Source organism: Dasypus novemcinctus, chromosome 27 (genome assembly GCF_030445035.2).
Source record: "Dasypus novemcinctus isolate mDasNov1 chromosome 27, mDasNov1.1.hap2, whole genome shotgun sequence".
Classification (NCBI taxonomy): domain Eukaryota; kingdom Metazoa; phylum Chordata; class Mammalia; order Cingulata; family Dasypodidae; genus Dasypus; species Dasypus novemcinctus.
The window spans coordinates 9,302,303-9,330,137 of record NC_080699.1 but is presented as its reverse complement, the minus strand read 5'-3'; the positions used below and the strand labels follow the sequence as shown (position 1 = coordinate 9,330,137).

At 39.5% G+C, this 27,835-nt stretch overlaps 1 protein-coding gene and 1 pseudogene across 1 annotated transcript in view; both read right to left on the bottom strand.

Annotated features, from left to right (window-relative positions):
• Positions 1 to 27,835, bottom strand: part of DYNC2H1 (dynein cytoplasmic 2 heavy chain 1) — a 339,886-nt gene that overhangs the window by 96,318 nt on the left and 215,733 nt on the right. Inside the window, exons 80-82 of the mRNA XM_058289227.2 lie at positions 26,857 to 26,932; positions 22,260 to 22,468; positions 19,380 to 19,484 (exon numbers count right to left, since the gene is read on the bottom strand). Of these exons, the coding sequence (XP_058145210.1) occupies positions 19,380 to 19,484; positions 22,260 to 22,468; positions 26,857 to 26,932 (390 nt within the window). The remainder of the gene's footprint in view (positions 1 to 19,379; positions 19,485 to 22,259; positions 22,469 to 26,856; positions 26,933 to 27,835) is intronic.
• LOC139437707 (Krueppel-like factor 3 pseudogene) lies at positions 8,935 to 16,264 on the bottom strand (annotated as a pseudogene).

Here is a 27,835-nt window from a genome sequence, read left to right as displayed (position 1 = left end):
GTAGTTTTTCTGCCGTGTGCCCTCCAGTCCTGAGAGCCCCCGACAAGGGCCTGGCCTCCCTTGTCCCCAGTTCGTCGCCTGCTTCTCCGGGCGACCCCTTCGTCGCCGGCTTTGCCAGGCGACCCCGTCAGCCGAACCGCGCAACCCCTGTGAGACCGACCCCTTGTCTGCTGCCGGACCGACCCCTCGTCCCAAGTGGGACCGACCCCTCGTCCAAAGCTGGACCGACCCCTCGTCCGCAGCCAGACCCCACCTCTACCGACCGAGCAAGCCGCCGCAGTTGGCGCCCAACATGGGGCAAAGCAACCCCACCACAGCACAACGTGGGGCAAGGCAACTCCACCACAGCGTCACTCCATAACCTGGCGGCGCCCCCCTCCTCTCTTCTCACCGTGGGGCTTCTCTCGTGCAACATTGCTGCTACCTGAGCCTTGGCTACCTCATATGATCCACGGCGGTCTGGGAGAATCGCTGGATGGCTTTCTCCTTCCATGTCGGGGGCTTATACCGACCCGCTTTGATTAAGAGGAGCCTTGGATTTCTCGGGAGCGCACGCTTGCATGTCTGAAGTAACCCTACCACAGCCCTACGCCCTCCTCTCTTCTCACCCCTATCTTTTCGCTCTGCATTGCTGCTCCTGAACCTTGGTGACCTCATATGATCCACGGCGGTCTGGGAGAATTGCTGGATGGCTTTCTCCTTCCATGTCGGGGGCTTATACCGACCCGCTATGATTAAGAGGCGCCAATAAAACTCTCAGGAGCGCGTGCCTGAGCACCTCCACCCCTGCTTTCACCTCTGCCTCCTCCCCTCTGCGCTTGCTCCCCTTTGCCTTGCTCCACTGCTCGTCATTCCGCCCTCCCCTCGTCGGGGCCTTCTCTTGGCCCGCGACCACCGTCGGAGCCCCACCGGCTCCGACCCCTCGTCTCACCGCGCACCTCGGCTCCCATCGCCACGCTCTCAAGGTAAGGGCCCCTTTTCTTATCGGCTCCAAAAGGCCATTAGCAATGGGTAACACCCTTTCTGTTAAGCAAGCCCCACAAGTTCGGGCCCTCGCCAGTCTCCTAGACACTCACCGGTGTAAGATCTCTTTGAAACAGCTCCAAGTATATTGGGACCTTCTTCTCCCCTTTAATCCGTGGCTTACCACGTGTCAGCTTTGGGACCCGGACACCTATACTCGCCTTATAGATAGGGTCACTTCTGCTGTGGAGCAGGAAGGTAAAAGATTCCCTCCTGGCTTATTACCGGCGCTTTTTACCATCCGCTCCTGCCTTCAAGGCGCCCCTACCATCGACTCCCCCCGGCCGAGCCACCGCCGCCGCCGTGATTGTCAGGACGGCGACTTTAACAGGGACCCTGATTGGAATTCTGATACCGACTCCGATTCCGACTCTGAGTCACTTGTTGAGCGCCTTAATAACGTGCTCGATAATTGTCCCCCTAAACAGTGTAATCTAGCAGTGCTGAGCGCCGGTGAAGATGGCGAACTTCCGCCTTCTTCCTCGCTCGAAAAGGGGAGGCACTCTCAAGATGGCGGACTTCCGCCTTCTTCCTCGCTCGTAAAGGGGAGGTCCCTTTGCCCTTCCCTCCCCCTGACGACTTCCTGCCTGGGTGGGCCGGAAGCTCCCTCCCCGCCATTTTGTAGCACCGCTGGGGACGGCCCGCAGCCATTTTGTAGCACCGCATGGGCAACGGCTCCTCTCGCGCCCTCCGCACCAGCGGCCCCCCCCAGCTCCGCCTCCCCCTGGCAGCCCCCTCCATCTGATCCGTGGCAAGCTGCCGCATGCGCAGCCCCCTCTAGCCTATTTTTGGACCCGTATTCCTCCCCCACCGGGGCACCTCTGCCTACCTCCCTGCCGCCTCCTACCACCTGCTTTCCCCTTAACGTAACTCCCGCCACCTCAGCAGCGGATGTCCCGCAGGGAACGGCGCCAAATGCGAGTGATCCAGCACCAACTGAGCCAGCTCACCCTCCACCCCGAGAGGCAACCATCCAACCCTGAAGTCCATTCGCTGCTCGCACTCTACCGTCAGTGCAGACGCCGCAACCCTCGCCATGCTGCCAAGCCAATTAACATAGTCTCTCTCCTTCTCCTTTAGCACTTACGTATAGGTCAGCTATCAGCGACTCGCCACTGCCAAGGACACCGCCCCCACTTCATCTTCTCGGCCTCCTCCTACCCGACCTCTTCCTGCTCACTCTTCCGGCAGGTGCCTCAAGTCTTCTGTAACCACGGCCCCCCATGCCGCCATCGCTCTCAAGCAGCTCCAGCCCTGCTAAACGGCCCGCAACCCGCTTTCCCCGGCCCGCGGCCTGCTTTCTAGCATCCAATAACGCTTCTGCTTTTGCCTCCCCATACTTCTGCGGAGCTTCCTCCTGTCTCGACCTCACTCCTCTTCTCAGCCATCCAAAGCATCCTTTCTTGTCCCCCGCCCCCCTCCTTTTTTTGCCTGAACCCCCACTGCGTTGCAGATTGGGCTGCCCCATGTCAGCCTGCCCCATTAACATCGGCCTCTCTCGTGCCCGTGAAGACTTTGGCCTTCTTGTTGTCCTTGCCTACGTCTCCACCATTCCCGACGCTGCCGCCACCACCGTCGCTGGTGCGCCGACGCGACTTGTCCTCACAACTGTGATCCTCCAGACCATCACACAGTCTGCCTCTGCCGTTCTTCGCCGCCAAGGAGAGATCAACTACCTGTAGCGCGCTGTCACTCTGGACTTTTAACAGCAGATGGACCTTATAGCCGCTGAGATCAACGAGAATTGGACATTGACCACCCTTGCTTGCAACGGCAAGATACTGCCACCCAAATTGTACATTTATATCCCCGTCATACTCACCTCCCTCTTCAGCCCCGCTTCCCTCATTGCTTACTGCCTCTTGGGCCTCGGCTACTTGTTGCTGCTGCCATCCTGGCCCTTATTTGAAAAGAAGGGGGAAATGCGGTCACCCCTCGGGCTGAAGTGTGGTTTGCTGGCCTGGCAGGGGAGCAGCCGCGGCAGGCCAAGCCGCTGCCCCCATAATAGGGTGGCTGGTCAGACTCACCGCCACCCCTGAAGGGAGCTCGGCATGGGCGCAGAGTGCCCTCGGGTCTCCCCTTCTCGGCAGCCATGCTTCCGCGGCCGCCCCTCCTCCCGGATGGCACCACACGATGCCTGTGGGGCGGCACCCTTCTTCTTCTTTCTCCCTGCGCAGGCGCAGGGCGGAAAATTCCAGTCTGCCCTTTTCCCCTCCCCCGACAGCAGCAACAGCCAGGCATGGGCAGAAAAATCCAGTCTGCCCTTTTCCCTCCCCCCGACAGCAGCAACAGCCAGGCGTGGGTGGGAAACTCAAGTCTGCCCTCTACCTCAGCAACAGCAGCCACCAATCACTAAACCCTGCCACTTCCCCCAGCAACAGCAACAGCCAATCCCTAATCACCACCCCTCCCCCGTCCAGTACCGCCCACTGACCTTTCGCCGGCAACCAATCAGAACAGGGCGTGGCTTCGACCAATCAGCCTTCCCCAGCCCCTATAAAACTGTTGCCTCTCCCTCAATAAAGTGGACCTGCGTGTTTACCTTGTCTCCGTGGTAGTTTTTCTGCCGTGCGCCCTCCAGTCCTGAGAGCCCCCGACAAGGGCCTGGCCTCCCTTGTCCCCAGTTCGTCGCCTGCTTCTCCGGGTGACCCCTTCGTCGCCGGCTTTGCCGGGCGACCCCGTCAGCCGAACCGCGCAACCCCTGTGAGACCGACCCCTCGTCTGCTGCCGGACCGACCCCTCGTCCCAAGCGGGACCGACCCCTCGTCCAAAGCTGGACCGATCCCTCGTCCGCAGCCAGACCCCACCTCTACTGACCGAGCAAGCTGCCACAGGGGCGGGGGCGGGGAATAAATTAAAAAATAAAAACAAATCTGCCAACAAAAAAATAGAAGAGATGGGTGCAGGGTCCCTCCCACCAAGCCTTTTTTGGGGGGAAGGTATGAAGAGCAGTCTATCTTTAAGCGACAAGGTAAATAAGACATATAAATAATATTCATTAGATTTTTTGTTTTTTTAATTAATTTTACTGTGAACATTTTCAAAGATATACAAAAATTGATTTATGAATATTTTCAAAGATACTTGAAGATACCCATCACTCAGATTGGATAATTGCCAAGATTTTCCTGCACTTGCTTCGTCTATCCCTATTTTAGTCTTCAAATTTTGTTATTATTCCTTAAGTGATTTAAAACAAATCCCAAACCACATGCTCCTCAACACCTACACATTAAGTATATCTTTCTAGACGCATATGGACATAACCACAATGTCATTATTTCACCAAACAAAATTAATAAAAATTCATTGGTATCACAAGATCCAGTCCATATATAAATTTCCCTGATGGTCTCCAAAATTTGTTTAACTTGAGCACATTGAACCAAAACCCATAGAAAAGTCATATTGTTATGAATTCTAAGGCTATTTAATGCAGAGCAGTCTCTCTATCCTCCCTTTTTTGCACTCCATTGACTTGTTGATAAAAATGAATCAGTTATCTCACACGAATTACCACATTCTGGTCTAAGTATTGTCATTTAACTTGTTCTTTCACCCCCTGTGTTTTCTTTTCTTACTAAATAGCAAACTATAGCAACAATCTCAGCTTATAATATATTAAACTTAATATTTCCATGTAATCTAAAGGAATAAACATGAAATCATGGTGCACATTACAAAATTACATAGCAATCTACTTACTTTTGTCTTAAATGATCTTAGAACTCAAAATGTGAAAAGTGGAAAATTCAGATTTGCCTACAGTTAGAAATTAGAATTTGTGCATGAAAATACATTTATACTATTTCTTTTTTGCTGATGATGCTATTGGCTGAGCTATTGCTAATAAGTATGCTCCTAAAATAAGGGTTATCGTATAAAAATAGGATATATGGGAGAAAAGAGCCAATTTAAGCTTCCTGATTTGAAAAAATGAATTTACCAGGAACTTGTGACTTCTGTAATAACTGATGAAAAGCCATCTGAGTCTGGATAACTACAGCAGCTGGGTATGAGTAACCACAGCTGCTGGGTTCATAAAAGTCATTCATTGCAATGCTGCTAAAATTATTACACTAGCAATTAACCTCAAATCTTTCACAATAGGAAAAAAAACATCATTATATTTTAAGAATAAATAACACATTTTAATGATTTTGTGATCAAAGTGCTACTAAATCTATGAAAAATTAATAAAATTTTGCAACTTCAAAGCATGCCTAGGAAAAAATTTAAGTAGTTATCTTTTAAAAGAAAAATACATGACTCTTATAGAAAAAATATGTAACTTTTATAGAACTAAAGCTAATAAAGAATTTGATCAATATCAATTGCCTGCCAAAACCTGCGATCATTTCTGAGCAAGAGCAATAGCCTGCTGCAACTGCCTGCAGACTCTATCCCTCTGCTTGAAGTCTTACTCCCCTATTGTTTATTCTTTTCAAGCCACAAGCCACCAGAGTGATCTCTATTACCAAGGTTCACAAGGCTCAACATTAACTAATTCCTGTCCACTCCTGCTCCTTGCCTCATATATCCCACCATTCCCACTTCTTTCTGGCTATGCTCCACCCATTTTGCCTTATTGCAGTCTCTCCAATTGAAAAAAGGAGGAACAGCACAATTCCATATTCCCTGCCCCACCTGGTCCCTGCAAACCTGGATTTTAGTGCTTATTCTAATTAGTCCATGTCAGTAAAATCATACAGAACTTCCTTTTGTTTCTGGCTTATTTCTCCCAACATGATGTCGTCAAGGTTTATTCATGTTGTCACATGTATCAGAACTTCATTCCTTTATATGGTTGAATCATATTCCAGGAAAGTTTTGGTAATGGATGGTGGTGATGGTAGCACAACACTGTGAGTGTAATTAACTCCACTGAATTATACACTAGAATGTGGCTAAAGGGGAAATTTTAGGTTGTATATGTTACCAGAATAAATCATAGGGCAGACCAACACAAACAGTGAACCCTAATGTAAAATGTGGACTACAGTTAATAGAACAATTATAATAAATTGTTTCATCAATTGTAATAAAATGTACCAAACTAATGTAAAATGTTAATAATAGGGAAGCAGATGTGGCTCAACTGACAAGAGTGTCCATCTACCATATGGAGGATTAGGGTTCGATCCCCAGAGCCTCCTGACCCATATGGTAAGCTGGGCCACCTGCAGTGCTGCCACATGCAAGAAGTGCTGTGCCACACAGGGAGTGTGCCCCTTAAGGAGAGATGCCCCACGCGAAAGAAAGTGCAGCCTGCCCAGGAGTGGCTCCGAACACACGGAGAACTGACGCAGCAAGATGATGCAACAAAAAAGAGACGCAGTTTCTCAGTGCTGCTGGATAATGCAAGTGGACACAGAAGAACACACAGTGAATGGAGACAGAGAGCAGACATTGGGGTGAAGGGGAGAGAAATAAATAAAATAAATCTTAAAAAAAAGTGTTAAAAAGAAAAACTGCATTTGAGGGTTATATAAGAACTTCGTAAATTCTGCATGATTTTTTACTAGAGAAATCTGAAATATCTATAACTAAAAAAACAAGGGGAAAAGGCAGGAATGGCCCGTAAAAATATGGGAAAATGTTAAATCGCACTAGTAATAAAAATTCAAGTTAAGATAGATGAAGCAAGTACAAGAAAATATTGAGGTGGCGGACTTTGGCCCAGTGGTTAGGGCATCCATCTACCACATGGGAGGTCTGCGGTTCAAACCCCGGGCCTCCTTGACCTGTGTGGAGCTGGCCCATGTGCAGTGCTGATGCGTGCAAGGAGTGCCATGCCACACAGGGATGTCCCCCGCATAGGTGAGCCCCACGCGCAAGGAGTGCGCCCTGTAAGGAGAGCCGCCCAGTGCGAAAGAAAGTGCAGCTTGCCCAGGAATGGCACCGCACACATGGAGAGCTGACACAACAAGACGACGCAACAAAAAGAAACACAGATTCCCATGCCTCTGTCAACAACAGAAGCAGACAAAGAAGACGCAGCAAATAGACACAGAGAACAGACAACCGGGTTTGGGGGGGGGGGGGGGAGGGGAGATAAATAAATAAATCTAAAAAAAAAAAAAGAAAATATTGACAATTGTTGATTCTGGGCTGGACATAGTTTATAGCCAAGTGATCAAATTGTATTTTGACCAGATAGTAAAAACAAAAACAAAAACCTAACCCTGATATGCAGATGTCATAGCATGTTGAATACCAAAACGAGGAATTCTGGAATTCTCTGCAGCTTCTCCTAGGCTAGTACAGATGCTCACAAAACCAGGGTGCCTAAGATGCACCCAAAAAGCTTGTGAAAAAACTGCTTCCCAAGTTCCATCCTCAGATGGACTGATTTTACAGATCTTGGATGGGATTTAGGAATCTACCTTTTAAACAAACCTCCCAGGTAAGTCTGATGTAAGTGAACAAAACAGACCACATTCTGAGACCTATTGACTAGGGTATAATATGGCTGAAAAGGCAATTATGACAGTTTGAGGATTTCGTTAAATGATCTACATCTGTGATTGTGGGTTAACAACAGTAATAAGTGGGGAGAAAGGAGATAAAAGAAACTATATTTGAATCTGGTGCTTTTACAATGAGGCAAATCTAGAAAAGAGAAGTAGTAAGCAATAGAATTATTTGGATTTGGATAGTTTGGGGCTACAGATCTATTCCAAGTAAGTGATTCCTTTAAGAAGAGTACTATGAAGAAAGCAGTAGGGTGTTATGGTGCAGAGAAGGGCCTACTGTTAGCAAACACAGAAGCTTTCAAAACAACCAATCGGTTAACCTTGTTACTTGTCATTTCACTCTGACTTTAAGATATCACCAATATGGTTAAAGCTTCATGTTCTTTTGATTTCATACACCTCCTGTGCAAATTCTGGGCAGTTTTAAATCCGGAACCTTTACAAATATTACAAAAGCTCTTTCCATCTTCTGTGTGGTCATATTCCGTGCTTCCCCACCACAGTTTGCCTTTATGCCATTAGCTACCTTTGCCCTTGGCAGAGTGAGTCAAGAGTTCTAGCCCCGGATCTCCGTCAGCAGCAAGGCCTCTGCATCTGGGACACTCCGGGTGGCCTGGCTGCAGCTCCAACATGGCTCTTCACACAGCCTCAGAGTGTGAGCTGAAGGGCTGAAGATACCCGGGTTTCCAGGTATTGAGTTCATGGATGGACACAAATTCTACTTTGCCATTTAATGAATATTCATCAAAGACTAATGGGGGAACTTTTGAATAGTAATAAAGAAGTAGTATATTTTTCATTAAAAATATCAAATTTCTTAATTATTTTTGCACAAAATTTTATTTGATCATAAAGAATCTTGGTCCAGCTACTAGGCAATTTCAATGCTCTGAGAAAAATACTGATAGATTAAGTAAGGATAAGGCTTAACAAGCAACATGATCTAACAGCAAAATATTTAAATTAATGTCAAGATTCTTTAGCAAATTTTCTTAACTCTGCAAATATTTTGTTAATTAATTTCTTTCATTTTCAGGCTTGCCTATCTGTAAAATACATCAAAACATATATTAGTAATTAAGATTTGAGAGTGTTCTCAATTCTTATATCAAAAAGTGATCATGTAAAAGAGAATATTTTGCCAATTAGTTTTGCCCAGCAAGAGACCTTTTTTTTCTCTATGGAGAAAAGCTGTTGCATCCCATAATCTGAGAAAGTTCAAAATCAATGGTTTACCCGTGTCCTACGTATACGTCATGCATGCATGCACTAGTCCACTAACACTTTCAAGTCCCAGATCAGTAACCTACTAAAAGTGTGATCTTGGGAAAAATAATAACCTCACTGGGCCTCAATCTCCTCAATTGTCACATAAATTCAGTAACAATACCCATATCATAGGGTTATTTCGAAAATTAAGTAAGACAATGGATCTACAGGAAGCACAATAAATATCAAAAACTATCATCATCATCAACAACACAGATTAAAAGAATGACACCAGATGCACCTTAAAATCTAAACAGTATATGGGAGAATATAAAAATCACAATTTAAGAAAAGATGTAAGTAAAGCTACCTGATTGACATAGCTTGTTTATAATAAAGAATGGCTGGATCAGTAATAGTACTTCATTTAATTTTAGTAATACAAAAATCATTTCACTAGTTTGGAGACAAAAAAAATAATTTTGCATGTTACAGTTTTGAAAATCAATTTTTAGTTACACATTTTTCTCCTCTCTGCTAATATATCATTACCAAGGATATGGTTTCTCCCCTCAAAACCTTCTATTTTTCTCCTTCATTTCTAGATCATACTTCTACAAGTTCTACCTTTTTTTTTTTTTCTTTTTTTTAGGAGTTATTGGAGAGTGAACCCAGGACCTTGTACATCGGAAACAGGCACTCAACCACTAAGCTACATGTGCTCCCCCATAACAGTTGGCTTTTTCATTTTTTTCTTTTTTCTTTTCCTGTATTTCTAGTACATTTACTTTGACTTCAGGAATACATGGAGGAATGGACAATTGGTTATGTTAGTTTACAAGTTCCCTGTTCTCGGTGCATTAAATGTATGTGTAAGAAGGGTTTGCTTAGCATCCCCAGGGGAGGAAAAAGTGTTCAAATGCTTTAGGTCTGCCCCGTGGTAAGGAAGCATTAGAGAAAATCTACTACTGACCATATAGAAGTTTTGAATGATATAAATTCAGACTCAGACCAGCTGAATCAAAAGTAAAATGTACATGTAAAAACTGAGTTAGATAACAGGAGGGAGGACAGGGAGAACGCCGGGAGAATGGGGAGGGGCGCTGAGGTGGGAGACGGTGCACCAAACTGGCACGTGGCGTTTCCTACGTTGGGCAAGACGGCCAGATCCGGAGAAGCTGCGGTCACAGTCTGGACGCTGGAAAGGTTTGATTCCAGTTTGTCTTCGGAGATGTCTTGTTAGTTCATTAGACGGAGCAGACGTCCATGTGCATCCTTCCATGCACACCTGGAGGGTTTTCTCCTGTATGTGTTCTGTGTGCTTTCAAGTGAGAGCTTCCAGCGTAGACTTCGTTGCAGCCGTCACAACCGCATCTGTGTATCCTCCGTTGCCTTTGGGTGTCTGGGGCTTCCGCAGGTAGAGGTCTCTTCCCAGGCTGTACAATGACCGAAGGGTGATTCTCTTGCAACAATGCTCGCGGGGGGGGACACTGCGTTCATTAAAGGCGGTGGCATTTCTGCAGGATAATAATCTGTCCTCTGTGGTTCGATCCCAGGTGCTATTTTAGTCTTTTTCTGTAATATAGGCTTCCCATACGATTCACTCACAGGTTCTTGCACGCTACTGTGCGAGTTCTCCACCTCCTCCTCCAAGGAGGCCGCGAGCGGCTGCTGGAGGTGACTGGTGAACGCGAGCGCACAGGCTGCTCCAGCACGGGCTGGCGACCGCTGTTCCCCGGGCGTCGGGCTCCGAGGGAGGCGGCGGAGGGGGAGCCCCTCCCGGGGCGGGCAGAGGGCGCTCGGCCGCGGGCTCTCCTCGTTACCCCGGGAACGCCGGCGGGGAAGGGCCCTCCCGGCCAGGCGGTGGCGCCCCTCGCTCTCGGTGAGGTCCGCCGGCGCCATCTCAACTCCGGGCGAAAGGCCCCCGGGTCGGGAAGACCTTGTCCGGGAACGGCGTGGGGTAAATGACCGTATTTCTCGGCCTTCACCGGCTCCGGGTGATCCTGGGCCCACGGCCCTTGCTTAGCGGGACTGGGTCAAACACAAGCTTTCTTCCTAGTTAGACCTCCACGATGCGCTGGTGTTTGGTTTGAAGAACCGCGGTGCTGAGCGCAGCAGCCCAGAAATGAGGCCCGGCTCGGCTCTTCCTTGAGCCCCGCGAAGGCGGGAACGCCCGCGGTCCCCTCCGGGCGGCGGTGGCGGCCGCAGGGGACAGGGACAGGTGCCACGGGCTCCGGCTCGGCCGACCCCGCGGGCTCCGTTCCTGGCCCCCTCTGGCTCCCAGCACCAACTCCGGGCAGTCACAGGACGCAGGCGCCGCGTGCTCCGGTTTTCTTTTGCTTGTTTTTAGGAGGTACCAAGGATCAAACCTGGGACCTCACACATGGGAAGCAGGCGCTCAACTACTTGAGCTACATCCTCTCCCAACTCCTAGCTTTTTTATCCTTCTACTTTTGAAGCCAGTTGAAGGCTTCTGATCGAAACTCTCCACATAAACTCAGGGTATGTAGCTCTATTATACAAAAACATAAATGACCAAGAATTGTAAGCAGATGTGGCTCTAGTGATAGAGCTTCTGCCTACCATATGGGAGGACCTGGATTCGAATCCCTGGGGTCTCCTGGTGAAAAAGAAGAGGAAGTGTGCCCATGCGAGTGCCAGCATGGCGAGCCAGTGCCCCGCACAAGGGAGTGACGCAGCAAGATGATGATGCATCAAAAGAGAGACAAGGGGAGAGTCAAGGTGAAGCACAGCAGAGACCAGGAATTGAGGTGGAGCAATTGACAGGGAACCTCTCTCCCCAACATAGGTCTCCAGGATCAAATCCTGGTGAATCCTAGAGTAGAGAAAATGAGAAAAGAAGACAAACATTGACAGCAAAAACAGCAGGAACGGGGGAAAATAAATAAATCTTAAAAAAAAAAAAATCATATAGTCATTTAAGAGATAGGAATATATGTCATAAGTCTACCAACTTGCAAGTTGCTTATGCCTTCTATTCTCTCATTTCTTCTTTCTTAAAATGGAAATATCAAAACTGGCCTAAGGAAATAAATCATAATATGCTAAAAGATGCTTAATAATGTACTAATGGGTGCTAAACCAAAGAAATACCATGGTTTAAAAAAAAGTGACATTGAAAACTGTCCTGTTAAGTTTCCAAAGACATTTTAATTTTTTAAAATCCTAATGTACACAGTAAGTATGGCCAAAATATTTTGCTAAATCAAACTGGAAAAATTAATACAAATTCTTTAAAATGAATAAATTCCTATTGTGGCTTTTTCTGTAGGCATCCTTTTCTGTTTAAAAAGATTAATCTCACAAAAGAAAGTTGCAGAAAGTTGCCCCTATCTATCTCTGCAGCGTGCTGAATTGTTCTACAGCAAGTCTTTATATTCTGCAGAATAATCATGCTGCAGTGGTTTTCTGTGGTCTTTGTTCTGTAAATAGGCAGTTCTACAATGTATCAAAAATTCCCTTTACTTTGATTATTTAGGAAATTTGCTTACTTGAACATTTAAAAAATATCTGGATAGGAATTTTGAGATAGTTAATGTCTACAACTGGAATTTATTCAAATATATGAGTTAAGTAATTGTAAGCAATTATACTGATTTTACGTAGTGGATGCTGATATTTAATTCACATTAATCAGAGAACAAAAACAAAATACCAATTAAAATGGCTTCCTTTTTAGTAATCAAAAGAAAGGCATCATTATATGAAATTATTGGAAAGAGCTAAAACCAAACAAAGCTCTCAAATTTTAGCACTGTGACAACTGGCACTCTGTATGACGAAACTCTGTTCTATATCTTCTATGCCACAGACCACTAAATATACCCTAGTAACTGTTCTTGCTTTCTTCCTTTACTAGAAGAATCCCCAAGATTTTACTAGACATAGGATACCCAGTTTAACTAAAAGAGACGGGAAAATTTTTTTAATTAAGATTTTTACTGTACCTCAATTTCATTCAAACCATTAATTTGCTAACAATTTTTTTCAAAGCTAAGGTTTTCCCAAAATTTTCTGACCTTTTGTTTAAAGATAAATTTCATGCCATTTCTTTACAAGCAACGTGCTGCATGTTTCTTTAGCCTGAAGAAGGTACCGTCACAGCACAATTGTGAATAAATGCAAACATAAAAGGAAAATAAAAATTAAAGAAACAGTAAAAACGTTGTGAAACAGAGCTGTGATATTACTGAATTAAAAGAAACAGCTGAACTTATTGCAGATACTTTCAACAACTAATTTCCTTTAAAAGAGTAAAGCAATTTCAGTATGATATAAAAGCTAATTTTCCATGGTTCTTTAATGATTAAGATAATAAAATTTTTTATTAACTTTCTTTTATTCTACTTTTTGGATTTTTAATAGATAAGCTATGAAGTACAGGAAATAAAATCTATCCTCAGAAACCATTTATGGAGAAAGCCACCAAACCCATATCTGATTAAAAAAAAAAAGGTACCCACATCCCCCCACACACCCATATCTATAAAAGTCCTTCCTACCATGGCAGCACATAGGCTTGCTTGTTGGGAGGGCCAGAAGAATAGAGAGATACTTAGAGGAAATGCTAAATTTATAAAGCCCCTTTTCCTAAATATATATAAACTTACAATAATTCTGCCTTTTCTGTATGCATAATTTTTAATGGCTCTACTTTTGATTCAGGAGTGATATGGAAACACTTTTATGAGAGTGATTATAAAAATTATAACGTAGGAAGTTATTTGGTTTGTAGTCATTCAAAGGTGTGTAGTCATTCACAGGTGTGTGTTAACATGTAATTATATTTATATGTATGATATATATGCACGTTTTAGTAATCAACGGATTGATTTACTTATTTACTAATTCCTGATGGCTTTACAGGGTCCAAAATCCTCCTGAAATTGTTTGCAAAATTTTGTGTTTATGTACATGCATATATTTTCAGACTTCGGGTATAGATTCTAAATAAGTGCATTATGAAAAAGAGTTAAACTGATTTTTAATGGTTTGGATGTTTTAGTGAGTAAACCACAATTTCTTTGGCCAACACCCTATTAATCATTTAGATTTTATAAAATGTGCTCCAGAAATAATGTGGCAATGAGTAACACCGTGCCTTTATTTCTGATTATTTGCTAAGGATAAATACATAGACATGGACCGTTATGTCATATTAACATACTGCAATGACTGCCTTCTGGGCCTTCTGAAAGACTCTGTCCATGCCAGCTATGGGCTCAGCGATGCAGTTAACAGGCAACACGTGAAAGTATATACAAATGGTGTAGCAGAATTCCCTTATGTGGTAGTGAATGGCCGGAAGTACAAAAGAGTCCCTATCCCTAGTTTAACAGTATAAAAGACAGTGGACATAAGGGTGTGAACTCCTCTGCCAAGAGCAAAAGAAACTATCCAAATTAATGCACAGGGAGAAAAACACTGAAAAAACAGAGAATCTCAGTAATATCAAGCATGTAATGAGTCCCAGAAGAAACAGCATACAGAAATTTCCAAATCTCGTAAAAATTGTAAACCAAAAAAATTCAAGAAACTCAATAAACAGAAAAAAAAAAAAAAAACTATACCATAATCCAACAATTGGAGAACAGTTATATAACAAAATATCTAAAGCAGCCAGAGGGAAAAACAAGATAATCTGAGTAAAGAAATGGACATTAGAATGACCTAAAGACTACAGATAGTAAAAAGCTAGTAAAAAAATATTAGGAACAATGTTATCCAATACACTTGATAATTTAGATGAAATGGACAAATTCATTTACATACATATAAATTACAAAAAACTGACACAAGGAAAACAAATAAACAATCTGAATACCCATATAAAATTTAAAGAAACTGAATGTGTAATTAAAAAGGTTCCAAAAAAGAAACCCCCAAGCCCAGATGGCTTTACTGGTAAATTCTACAAACATTAGAAGAAAAATAATGCCAAATCTTACATAAACTCTTGCTGAAAACACAGAGGAGGAAAGACTTTCCAATTCATTTTATGAGGAAGCATGACCTTAATATCAAAAGTTAGACATATATCCTATAGGAAATAAATTAAAGACTAATATTCTTTATGGTAAATAACGGTAATAAAATATTAGCAAATAAAATCTAGTATGTGGGGTTTACACAAGGAGTGCAAAATTGTTTTAGCATTGAAAAACAATCAATGTAAATAACCAGAATTATACAGAAAAAGAGAAAAATCATGGTTATCTCAGTAGATACACAAAAAGCATTTGCTATGGACTGATACCCATTCATCATAAAACCTCTCAGCAAGCAGGAATACAAGTAAACTTTCTCCCTCTGATAAAGGGGATCAAAAACCTCCAGCTAAATTATACCTAATGGTCTGCAACCTTTCCCTCTAAGATAGAGACAAGGCAAAGTTTACTCTCCAGCACTATTCAATGTTTATTGAACATACTACTCACTATAAAAAGGTACAAAAAAATTACATACAAATTAGAAAGGAAAAAGTAAAACTCTATTGGCAGACAACATGAGTGTTGATGTAAAAGACCCTAAGAAAGCTACAAAAATTTATTAGAACTAGTAATTTAATTTAGGAAATTTACAGAATAATACCATTTACAATAGCATCAGAAAAGGTAAAATACTTAAAATACATTCAAAACCTCACAGAGAAATATTTTTAAACCCTAAAAAAATAGGAAGATTCTTCATGCTGAATATTCAGTAAATTCAATATTGATATCTCAGTCTCTACCAAATGATCTAGAAATACAATTCAATCCCATCAAAATCTCATGAACTCTTTTTTGTGTGTGGAAAGTGACAAAACTCTAAAATTGTTACAGAAAGTCCTAAAATAGCCAAAAACAATAATGAAAGAGAAGAATAAACTTAGAAGACTTTAGGTTACCTAGTATCAAAACTTAACACAGTTAGTAATTAAGACAGTATAGTACTGGCCTATCAGTAGATGTGCAGATCAATTAAACAGAACAGTGAGTCTATAAATACATACACATATAAATATGGTCAACTGATTTTTGAAAAAGAAGCCAAGGTAATTGTAGCAGTAATTTGGTATTATTTATGAATTCCAAAATAGATATTGGATTATGTTTATAAACTGGACTGTTCCTCTGGGTGTATTAGATTGTATTAATTTCAGAGGTTTCACTTTTTACTTGATTAAATTATGATTAGGGCTTTGATTGGGCCACATCAGTAGGACCCAGTGGGCAGGGACTTACAGAGAAAACTACACTGTAGAGGAGTCAGTTGGAGTTTTTGAGTGGGAGCCCTGGGAAGTAAATACATAGGAGAAGAACACAGAGGAATAGAGACAGTTCCATAGACACAGCAGAGGCCCTGAGAAGAGAGACAGCCTGATAGACTAGAGCTAACCTGGTGGAGAGAACAGAGCAGCTGAGCCCAGAGAGAAACAATTCCGGGTGAGAGACGAGACTTGTCCCAGCTGACAGCTGGTATTGGAAGAAGTTGGGACCACAGAGCCTTAAGAGGAAAAGGAAGCCTGAACCCCTGCAGATGTCGGCAGCCATCTTGCTCCAACACGTGGCAACAGACTTTGGTGAGGGAAGCAACATGCTTTATGACCTTTTGACTGTAAGCTTCCACCCCAAATAAATACCCTTTATAAAAGGCAACAGATTTCTAGTATTCTGCATCACCACCCCTTTGGCTGACTAATACAGAAATTCATCGGGAAAAGGATAAAGATAATTTACAATTCAATAGTAAGATAACTAGTAAGCACATGTTATAAAAATACACAAAATTTTGATCAGACACTCACTAAAAGAAGCTAAAAATGGCCAATAAGGACATTAGAAGTTGCTCAGTTATTCATAATCAGGAAAACGTAAATGAAAACCATAAGGAAATACCATTTCATACATACTAAAATTACTAATTTTTAAAAGGTTGACAATACCAATATTTTTGGAGATAAAATTTAAATAAATCCATAATATAATTCACATCAACACTACATTTGTCTAAATATAAAATTAAAGCTAAAGAGCTATGAAAACAAAAATATCTTTAGCAAATCATAGAGGAAAAAATAGATATTACCAGCAATTAGAAAACAATTACATGCTGGTGAAAGGAGTAAGGGTAACGCTTCTCACTACAAAGCCACACCATCCATTCTCAAATGAGTCTTATCTGGGACATCACTAATGGACTCCCTCTGACAAACTCTGACCATAGAGACTTATCTAATCTTTTCCTATTTTCTTTAAACTTCTAAACTCACCTTTTATTACTTTAATGAGAAGATTCAGAAAACCAAAGGCAAGAAAACCTTCAAGCTTCCCTGGCTCCACTTCAAAAGACCTCTTTATCTGGACTCCCAGGCTTTTTCATCTTATCTCTGAAGAACAATGATCATTTCTGCTTTCCAAGGTCAACACATTTGTCCAAGTCTCCTACAGACCCTTGTTTCCCTCAGTCACCCCGTTTCCTGCACATTCAATCTCTGCTTCTAAACTGATTTCTTTATGTTAGTCAACAAATATGTTTAAATCTCTAATACCCTTAAAACTGTTTTCCTAAACCTCAAGACACTTTCTTTTACTGGTAAGACTAAAAAAAGAATGTAATAGATTCATTTCATTATATATGCCACAATCCTTGCAATCTGGATAAAAATATTCTTTCTTCAAAGGTCATAAAAATATGTGAATCTCCAACTCTAATCCTAAATTGAACATTTTTATTAGGTCATTTTCTTTCCACCATTAACTTATTATTAATAACTTGTTTTAAAAAACAGTGGTTGGGGAGAGGTTGTGGCTCAAGCAATTCAGCACCTCTCACATGGGAAGTCCTGGGTTTGGATCCCAGTGCCTCCTAGAAAGACAAACAAACAATGAAGAGACAACGAGCAGACATCAAGCAAAAACAATGAGCAGACAATGAGAAAAACCAGTGAGACAACAAGACAACAAGCGGACAACAAGCAAAAGCAAATAAGCAGGGAGCAGATGTGACTCAAGCAGTTGAGTGCCTGCTTCCCACATGGGACGTCCCAGGTTAGATCTGATGTCAATAACCCAATATTTTGTAATGAATTCCCAGTTTTGCTTAGGCATAACTGTAACATTATGTGTATGTGTAAAAACAAAAAGACCTTGAATTTAAATGTTAAGATAAATCAGTTTTTCTTTAGTGCAGAGAAAAATGAGCCTAAATCAGCAGTATATTTTTAAATAAAATACTGCTAGGCTTACCTCATATCAGGAGGATGTTTGTGAAGGGCCTGTGTTAGTACACACATGTATATAATTCATAGATGTTACAGTGGGGGTATTGAAAAATAATGATTTCAGGTCAGTAGAAAACATGAGGGAAATGACTAGAAAATCACATGTTATGAAGCTAAGGGACATGCAGGGCTTTACATTCTTTTGTAGTTTATCTGATTTAACACTTTGCATAAGAAAGAGAAAAGGAACAGGATAATGTCTTTGGGTGGCAAAATGAAGACTGGGTATTAGGATCTCATTTGTTCCAGTGAACATTTATACTTATCCATATCCATATACGCTAAAAAGTTTCCAATTTTTACAAAGATTTGAAAAAAACATTAAAATTGCATAATGAACATTATAGCTAATAAAAAAGAGAATAAATATCAATTTTTATAAATGTTGGTTAAAACAGCACGGAAGCACACACAACTGTAGAGATTAATAGTAATATAATCTAACTAGATTGCTATAAACAAAAGTAAACCGTTAAGTGCCATAAGAATTTTCCATATGAGGTCCACATAATGCAAGTGAAGCAACAGTTCATAGCTCAGTGTCTCTGGAAGGGTGGACGTCACTTAACTGGATGTTCTTGCCTGGGGCAGCGAGAGCTCGTGGTGAAGCAGACCATCTCCTTACTCAGGCAGCCTGAATTCTATCTAATTCTGTCTCTTACTGGCTCTATGCTCTAGTGCAAATTATTTAACTCTCTCTGTCTCAGTTTCCTCATCTCTAAAATGGGGAAAATCATAGTTCTTATCTCATAGAGACTATAAGGATTAAAGAAGCTTTTGAATTTAAAACACTTAGAATAGTTCCACGGACATAATAAGTGGTCAATAAATGTCAATGCTTCTTAATTATCAGGTGACAATAAAATAGAACTTAAAACATGACTAACATTTTTCTACATCTCTGTAACTTGAAAATCCCAATTTTCATAACATTTGTTCAATCATGAGTAAATGAATATAAAATACTTATTTTATAAACTAATACATAAATATGCAAATTATACATCTGTATCTATATACAGATCCAGATATATAGATTTGTATCTGGTCCCTGTTAGGAAAATATTAAATTTATTGAAATATACTCAAAGGTATAAATTACATTTAAAGTAGCCTTAATAAAATAAATCACAGAGTAAGACAAATATATTTTGAATCAAAGTGATAGTGCTCAAAGTTAGTTTACTAATTTCAGCAAATATATTAAAATAGAACTATTTGGTTCATCTAAAATTTAAGGTAAAACTGTGGAAACTATTGTGTTAAATGAAACAAACAAATATAAATAAAAATTTGTGGGGTTTTTGGTATTAAGTAAAATTTAATGTTTCTTGCAGTCTCTGCAGTGTTATATTTGCGAAATGGTAGAACTTCTCGTAGGTTACCTGAGAACTGATCATCCGCTGAGAGGAGCGCGCGATATTGGCAGGCAGACCAAAGAAACTAGGTTTGTCATCCTCTGGAAGTTTTTCAATGATAGCACGATAATCCTAAATATAAAAAAAGTTAAAGAAGTTTTTTCCCTGTAGAATAAACTTACAACTATTGAAATCAGAAAGAATAGATACTGTGAAGTGGTAAATTATTATAGTTCATAGTTTATATTTTCCAAATAACTCTTGCTGTCTGTATGATATTAGCTCAGCTACCTGTAGGAAATGCTGCTTCTCTGCATCATCATTATTTCTTTTTAATTTATTTGGTACTATATTTTCCCATCCTAACTCCCCTTACCCAAATGGACACTGTATGGATTAAAACATATGCACATCCCAGGGCTATGCCCGTGAGGTATAGGATATTATGTTAAGTATTTTCAGGAAATCGCTGTAAGTATTTTTCCTTTAACTTACCAATGACCAATGTACAGAGTGCAGCTTTATAATACTTATGTTAAATTAAAATAAATATTCCAGCAATTTTTTAAGTTACAGAAGCCCCCTAAGCCTATAGTATCATGTACGCTAGTAAGTCCTGTTTGGTTAATCACTTTATAAAGCAATTCCATAGTTAGTCTTTAGTTTGCTGGTAAGGTGGGAGGAAGTGCATTGATAATTCTACCACCTCAAACAAGGAATTATTCCAAGCATTGAATAAGCTTGACTTGGCAAGCATTCATCTGAACAGTTATTCATTCATGACTCTAGATGAGAAACTAACCAAAGACCAAGGTAGTTTACACAGTTTAGCCCAATTATAGGAATCAGAGCTTTTTTGTTGTTGTTTTTATAAAGAAACATATTATTTTAGGTAGATATTGCATATATGTCTTATGGCCATAGGATTCTTACAAAAGTAGGTAAGAGAAAGATAAGATAGTAATAAACTACTACATGAAAAAATAACAAATAAAATTCTATCTAATTAACCATGGATGCTTTTAAATAATGCCAAAAAAATTCTCAGCCAACTGAGACAATATTTAAAACAAAATTTATCAGTTTACAGCAATACCTAGCAACCTTCTCTGAAAATTTATGATATACCTTTATCATAAAGATAATTTATATCAATAGATTTGTCCATAGCAGGAATTTTCAAATGTAAATGAAATCCCATGCAGAAGTTAAAAAATAAAACAAAAAAAAGCAGAATTGTTCTCGATGAAGTAAGGGTGGGAAGGCTTCTCTGCCCTTCCATTTCTCTCTCATCCTCCCAGCTGCCCCCCAAGTACTTCCAAGGAAACAGCTGGACTTCCGGAAGCCCAGACCTGCTATATGCAAATATGTCAAATTCTGGAAAGCCTGCTGCTCTCTTAAAATGTCCTCTCCTACAACTCAACAATAAAGTTTTTATACTTATATATCCATGTAAATGCATATGTACTTAATGTATTTATGGACACAGGTATTTTTGTATATATGTGTATGTATGTGTCTGTGTAAGTATTCTCATCCTTCTGGGAAATTTTTGGCTTCCTCCCTCTGTCTAACTCAAGTTAGCTAGAAATCTAAACATCAGTTCTCATAAATCATCCTCTAATTTAAAACTATTACTCTCTTTCCAGAGTTATATACTTTATTCATTTCAACATCGCTGTGAAATTTTCTCATTTAGATGCTTCAGTCTTCTGTTTCCCTGGGACTTTACACGGACATGTTTCCTTAAATAATTGGCAGACATTTTCTGACTGATTTATCCTCATTCAGATACAAAAGAATATATACTGCATGATGGAACAGTAAAACAATAGGCAGATCTCATTTATGCTGTGTATTGTATACCCTTGTGAGGGGAAGTAGTAACTAGAAGGGAACACGAGATGGGCTCCTGGGGAGCAGGTAACGTTCTTTCTTGATCCTGATGCTGGTTATACTGATGTGGTCAGCGTATAAAAATGCAGTGCACTGCATGTTTATGAAGTGTACTCTTCTGTACATATTTTATTTTTCAATCTAAACTTCAAACAACAGAGATGCAAGACTTGTTGGGGGTACACTATCTGAAATGTATTTTTACATAGGTTCTACATTTGTTTTTAAGCTTTTGCTTTTGACAGATGTTGTAGAAATGACATTTTCTTTAAAAATATTTGGATGATAGAAAAATAACAATAGTGGTAGAACTATTTAATTGAATATTTATCTTTATAATTCATAAAGAAATGTGTAATTATGCGACTCTGTAATAAACAAACATCTGGGCATTTGTACAAATACAGATTTTGTTCCAAAATAAACTAGAATTGAAATCTTTGGGCTATATGCAATACTATCTTCTAATAAAGATGATTACATTCTAGGAAGTTTTTATATGATTACTCCAGGCAAAAAGCTACACCTGGCTAAAATAAATACATGTAAACAAGATGTTGCTACAAAAGACAAAATAAATGGCTCTTTTATTTACACATGCTTTAAATGTGCAAACCAGAAAGTGAATGTAAGTATTTTAAAATCGTTATTTGACATTTTTTGTGTCTTCAGTGTATCAGAACACTCTCATGTCTACTGTGATAGTAGATGCTCCCATTCTAGCCCTTTACAGCAGTCCTGCATCTTTGAATTTTCCTTGGCTACTCCCTTTGAGATATGGCAACAGCCTAGTCTATTAACATTATGATCACCAGCCAATCTTCACTAAGTACTCAAAAGTTTATAGGACACCTTACCAGCATTTAGAGAATCAGGCTATGTATTGGAATAACAAGTAAAAATCCACATCATGAATGACAATTATGCATTTGAAAGGAAACAACATATATTTAACAAGGTAAGAAATGATTCAAATGTCTCTCTGGTTTTTTGTTATAGTTTTTTACCTACCAAAATGCTGCAGGAGTTTGGTAGAGATAAGGAATAAGGAAAAATGTTTTTCTTGTTCCTTTGGTTAAATCCATCAATGATTGAAGAATTAAAAAACTGTTTCAGATATGATTGGAGAACTCTGAGATCAAAGTAGTTATCTATACGTCCTCCATAAATAGCATTTTCAAGTAAACCATGCACAAATTCCCACTGTACATCTTTGGTACCTATAATTTAAAAAAATACTTTTATTAATTTCATTTCTAAATTATTAACTAACATCCTGGGCTCCAGTTACATTCCTAGGCTATAACAATATATATTTAAAACAACTAAAACAAGGCATTAAAATATTCATTAATAATAATGACGGCTAATATTTGTTGAGAATTATTTGATCAAGTAAAATATTCCAACAGTTTTGATGTATAAACTCACTTTGTTACCAAACAAAGGTGTTAAAAAAAATCTTTTCCTTGCTTGCCTGCCCTGCAATAAAACTGTTTCTTTTTTCTAAATCCTAGTGTCACAGCATTGACTTCTGCATGCATCGGGCAACGCACCCTTGCTCAGTAACAACATAAACTTCATAACAAAAATAGAAATATTAATATTATCCAATTACACAGATAGAGAAGCTGAGGTATAGAAAGGTTGAGACACCAAAATCTTAAAGTCATACAATACCACAAATAAGGGATTGGAAATGAAACATTCTGAAAACTGAGCCATACTCTTATTCACTATACAAAACTGCTTCCTTAAATTGGAAATTCCTCAGAAGAACCTACCTGAGACATGATTGTTATACAATGTTTGATAAAAAAAACTCAGTTTATAAAATAATCTGATTAGTAGGGAAACTCTACAAAACACCATATATTATAGTCTTGTAAACGTCATGATTTTATACAATTAACTGTCCATTTTCTATTCTAATAGAAGAGAAATGTAGTATAAAATATCATCATGGGACTTTTTTCCTACAATATATTATCTCATTTTATAACAGACATCCTTATAATCACAATTCAGTGGTAAAATTAGTTTTTAGGCCAATAAAAAGAGCATATTTGCGAAATGAGGGAAAGAACAGAGCTTGCTGAAATGGGAGAGAGAAAGACAGAAATACACAGCAAGATTTGGTGTGGGCTATTCTAGGCAGAGAGAATTAAAAATTACAATTTCATAATTAAATTCAAGGATAATACAAAATGTAGGAAGCACATAACTATATTTAAACCAGCCAGTTAACCTTACTGCTAGCATTCCTAGTCTAGTTGTATCTCATTACTATAAAATTCAGAGAAAACCACTAAAATTGGTGGCAGCATTACCATATGCCTTTGGACATAAGTGACTCAGGTTGTCTCATGTAGGACAAGCGTATCTATATGGTGGAAGACTAATTAAAGTGATTTTCTGCCTCAATCTTAGTATCAATAGTGGCTAAATAGCTTTAACAGGGATATTTGCCAGGACTCATACCCATTACCTATTTCTACATTGATGCTCACAAATGATACATTAGTAATCTGATGTGTTAAAACATTAACGTACCTTTCAACTTATAAAACTGAAGATGCCATTATGTAAAACATTTTAAAGAATTTTATTCTCGAAAAATGCAATAACTTATTTTTCTTATTATTATACCCATTGTTGTCAAGATAAATTTTATTTTAAGGAAAAAAAATGAAGAGACATTAACATTTCAGTAGCAATAATAACAGCCAACAGTTATGGATACTTTACTCAATATACTAAAAATACTAATTAAATGCTTCACGTGTTTTGTTTTGTTTTTCATTTAAATCTCTCAACAACACTATCAACTGAGTTAGTACCTACTATTATTTCCATTTTACAGATCAGGAAACTCAGACTTAAGGTTTAAAAAACTTGCTCCAGGTCCCCCAGCTTGTTATTTAATCTCTATACTATATGGTCCCCTATAATAACATTTTTTTTCTCTTTTTCCCATTTAATTCCACATATGTGAAAGTCCCTTGATACCAGGATCTTTCATAAGATTATTCAGTTTGATTTTTACAAAGCATTTACTTCTTGTTCGCTACAGTTCAATGGTGTGACGTATGCAAAATCATACTACATTAATAATTTACACCTTTTAATTCCAATACAAGGTTGAAACACAATGATAAGCAAATCATTCAAACTCTTTGTGCTTTGGTTTCCTCAGCTGTAAAAGGCAACCATAATACATTCTTCCCCGGTATTCTTAGTGATAATATAAGAATCAAACAAATGCTCAAAAGCATTAATTTCCAAGCAAGCTGACCTATTAGTATATATTCTCAAAAAAGTCTGTGTCAAAATAAGCATTAAAAACAGCAGCTCATGGCAGTCAGTGTGCTGGTTACCCTCAGCGGTAGTGGACATGTCGGGTAGCAGGTGGAAAGGCGCGTGGGGTGGGGTGGGGGGGAGCTTACAGAATTCTGGTAGTATTCTCCTTAGTGATTTCAGGCTAGTTACATAGGTTCAATTTGTGAAAATTGGCAAATGGTATATTTATGTGCCCTTTTCCGATGTATAACTCAGAAATTCTTTTCAATAAATAAACTCACATGGTATCCTGTTTGAATACTAGCAATGACCAAATGCATACCCTATGGCCCAGCAATTTCATTCCTACAAATATACCCAACAGAAATATATCCATATGCTGACTGAAGACACAGCAGCATTACTCACAATCATCCCAAACTGAGGACTACCCACACGTCCATCAGGAGAAGACAAAGCATATGTAATGATACAATGGCATGCTATACGGCATTAAGAACAAGTGGACTACCGTTGCATATGACCATACAGACTACTCTCACAAATATAATATTCACTGAAAGAACCTGAACACTAAAGAGCATATGCTAGATGATTCCAGTTTTACAAAAAATGGGTAGAACTAATCTAAACTGTTAGGTGTCTGGTGTTTACCCCAGAAATGGGGTGACAGTGCCTGGAAGGCAGCACGAGGTGGGGTGGTTTCTGTGGTATTGGTCATTCTCACTTTTCTTAATAGAGGTTGTGAGTTCACAGATATGTTGAATTTATGGAAATCCATGACGCTGTAATCTTAGGATATCAGTATTTTTTGTACCTATATTTTACTTCATTAAAAAGTTTTGTAATCTTATAAACACATGAAGTAAAATGGGACCTGGCCACTCCGATCCATCCTTATCCTTTTGCAAAAGACAAGTTACAGAATAATTTCTGATGTGCCATTAACCCAACAAATAGTAATGGAGCCTGTAATGGGCGAGGCACTGTTAGAGATGCTGAGCATGTAAACAGGAAAAAGGACAGTCAAGGGCTTGCTTTAATGGAGGTAACATTCTAGCAGGAGGATAGAAATAAGAAACAGAAATAAACAAGAAAAGATCAGGAAGTACCAATATATTAAAACAATAAAATGAGCAAGGGCTAGAGAATGGTTGGAAGATTACTTTAGATCTGGTGGCAAGCTCCGATGTGAATGACAAGGAGAAGAAAGCGAGTAAGTTCTGGAGGAAAGCCTTTCAGACAGGAAGAGGCACCTACAGAAGCATTCAGTGAGGACAGGCCTGCTTGCTGAGGAAGGGGGGGAAATGTGGCCACAGGTTTTAAACAGGTCAACTATATGCTTAGGTTTACTTAAAAAATAAATAAATTTGCCTACTGTAGAAAATGTTTCAAAAGTGTGCTAATGTGGAAGGAGAATATTGGATACAAAGCTATTGCTTGAACTACGCAGACATCACTGAGTTGAAAGGAAGTGAACAGAATAACAGTGTGATTCAGTGATGGAAGAGACAGAAATTGCCAAAACCCTGAGTGCTGGGGATGAGAAAAAGGTGAGAAACCACGGTGGTTCATAGGTTTTGAGCTTGAGCAGCTCTGTAAATGTGGTGCCAACTACTGAAATACAGCAGATTTGGGGAAAAGTGGATTTGGGGGAGAGAGGGAGGGAGGTAGAAATCTAGAGCTCTAAGCATGGCATTCTTAAGTTTGAGATTCCTGTCAATGTACTCTCTTCTCCTATCCAGCACTGGTTTACACTCTAGTGTTCTCCTGCCTGGCCAACATAATAAAATTTAGTGACCACTTCCTACCTTTCGGAGGCAGAGAGCTAGAGGCCTGCGGGGATTATATCGTATAGTCTTGTTTACTCCCCTCTTTCAAACTATATTTGTACCTTGATTCCTGATTCCTAATTAATAATTCAACTATGGTTCTAGAGATCCTTGGAATTGACCTTAGTCGACTATGTTCCTGAATTTTAACAACTCTCTGAAAGATATCTGAGTAATTCAGCTAAAGCTTGAAACTTTTGAAGGCCACATAGTGACAACAAGGTCTTTATAGTTTCCTGAGAGCTACTGATGCATCAGATATCTGAGTTAGATCAATATGAATGACCACAATAAATAATATAAGATGCCTCAGATCACACAAGCATGGCAGTCAGGACACAAGAAAGGATAAAAAGCAAAAAATAAATTTTATGATAGGAAATTAAATCACTGCTGAGGAAACCATATTGTTAATAAAACCTCAAATGAAATTTTTCATTAACACCAGAGTAAAAGTTTTTATCATTAGAACTTACCATCAAAAAGCCTGTCAATAATGTTGTACCCAGCTCGAAGATCTGATAAAGAAAACTCATAAAATTTGGTCCAACCCTGCCAAAACAAATTTAAAAAAATAGTAAAGAACTAATCAGGATAAAAAGATATATGCATGAATCACTGTCCTTACAATCTTAAAAGGACACAATGCTCAAAATTGGCTAAAAGATATAATTCATGAGAATTTTAAAATAAAAATAACAAACAATAAATCTAACATAATAGCAAATTTTAAAAAGAAATTTACTGACCTCTTACAGCTTGCAAAGTACTTTACAATGCCAAATTAATTTTCAGTATTTAAGTATGTGGTATATATGGAGAAGACAGTGTAGGAAAATTTTTATTCTACCTACATGTATAGATTGAGATATTTGTCCTTTAGAACAATAGATTTTCCCTATAAACTTGAAAACAAACACTGCAAAAAAGGCGTAGAGTTATGTAGAATTATTTTTTATACAGCTGATCTGGAAAGTATTCACGCTGGAGCTACATTATATAAAGTGTAGCTATTAATTAGTGTGCCTGTGTAAAGAGAACATTCATAGAATTCTATACTGAATACAGAATAATGTGACACATAATTGAAAATAATTTCTATGGTGCTTCATTAACTGTAACTAATTATTTCTATATAATAAAATATGCTCAAAGTAAACTATAATTAGACCTGAGTAATATATGAGAGCACTAAAACAAATAAAATTGATTCTTTAATTTATTTATCATTCAAATAATAGTTCTTAAATGTATATAATAGCTCAGGCTCTTGGGATATAATAATGAACAAAAAAAGAAATAACCCCAGTCCTCACGTAACTTTCAGTCTAATGTGATGATGGAAGGATGGGGGAGCGGTCAGGGGAGGAGTGGACATTATCAGTTAATCACGCAAAAGTTACAAACTTTTTAATGGACAGAATATATTCGTTGTGCACACGAAAGAGACCTGAC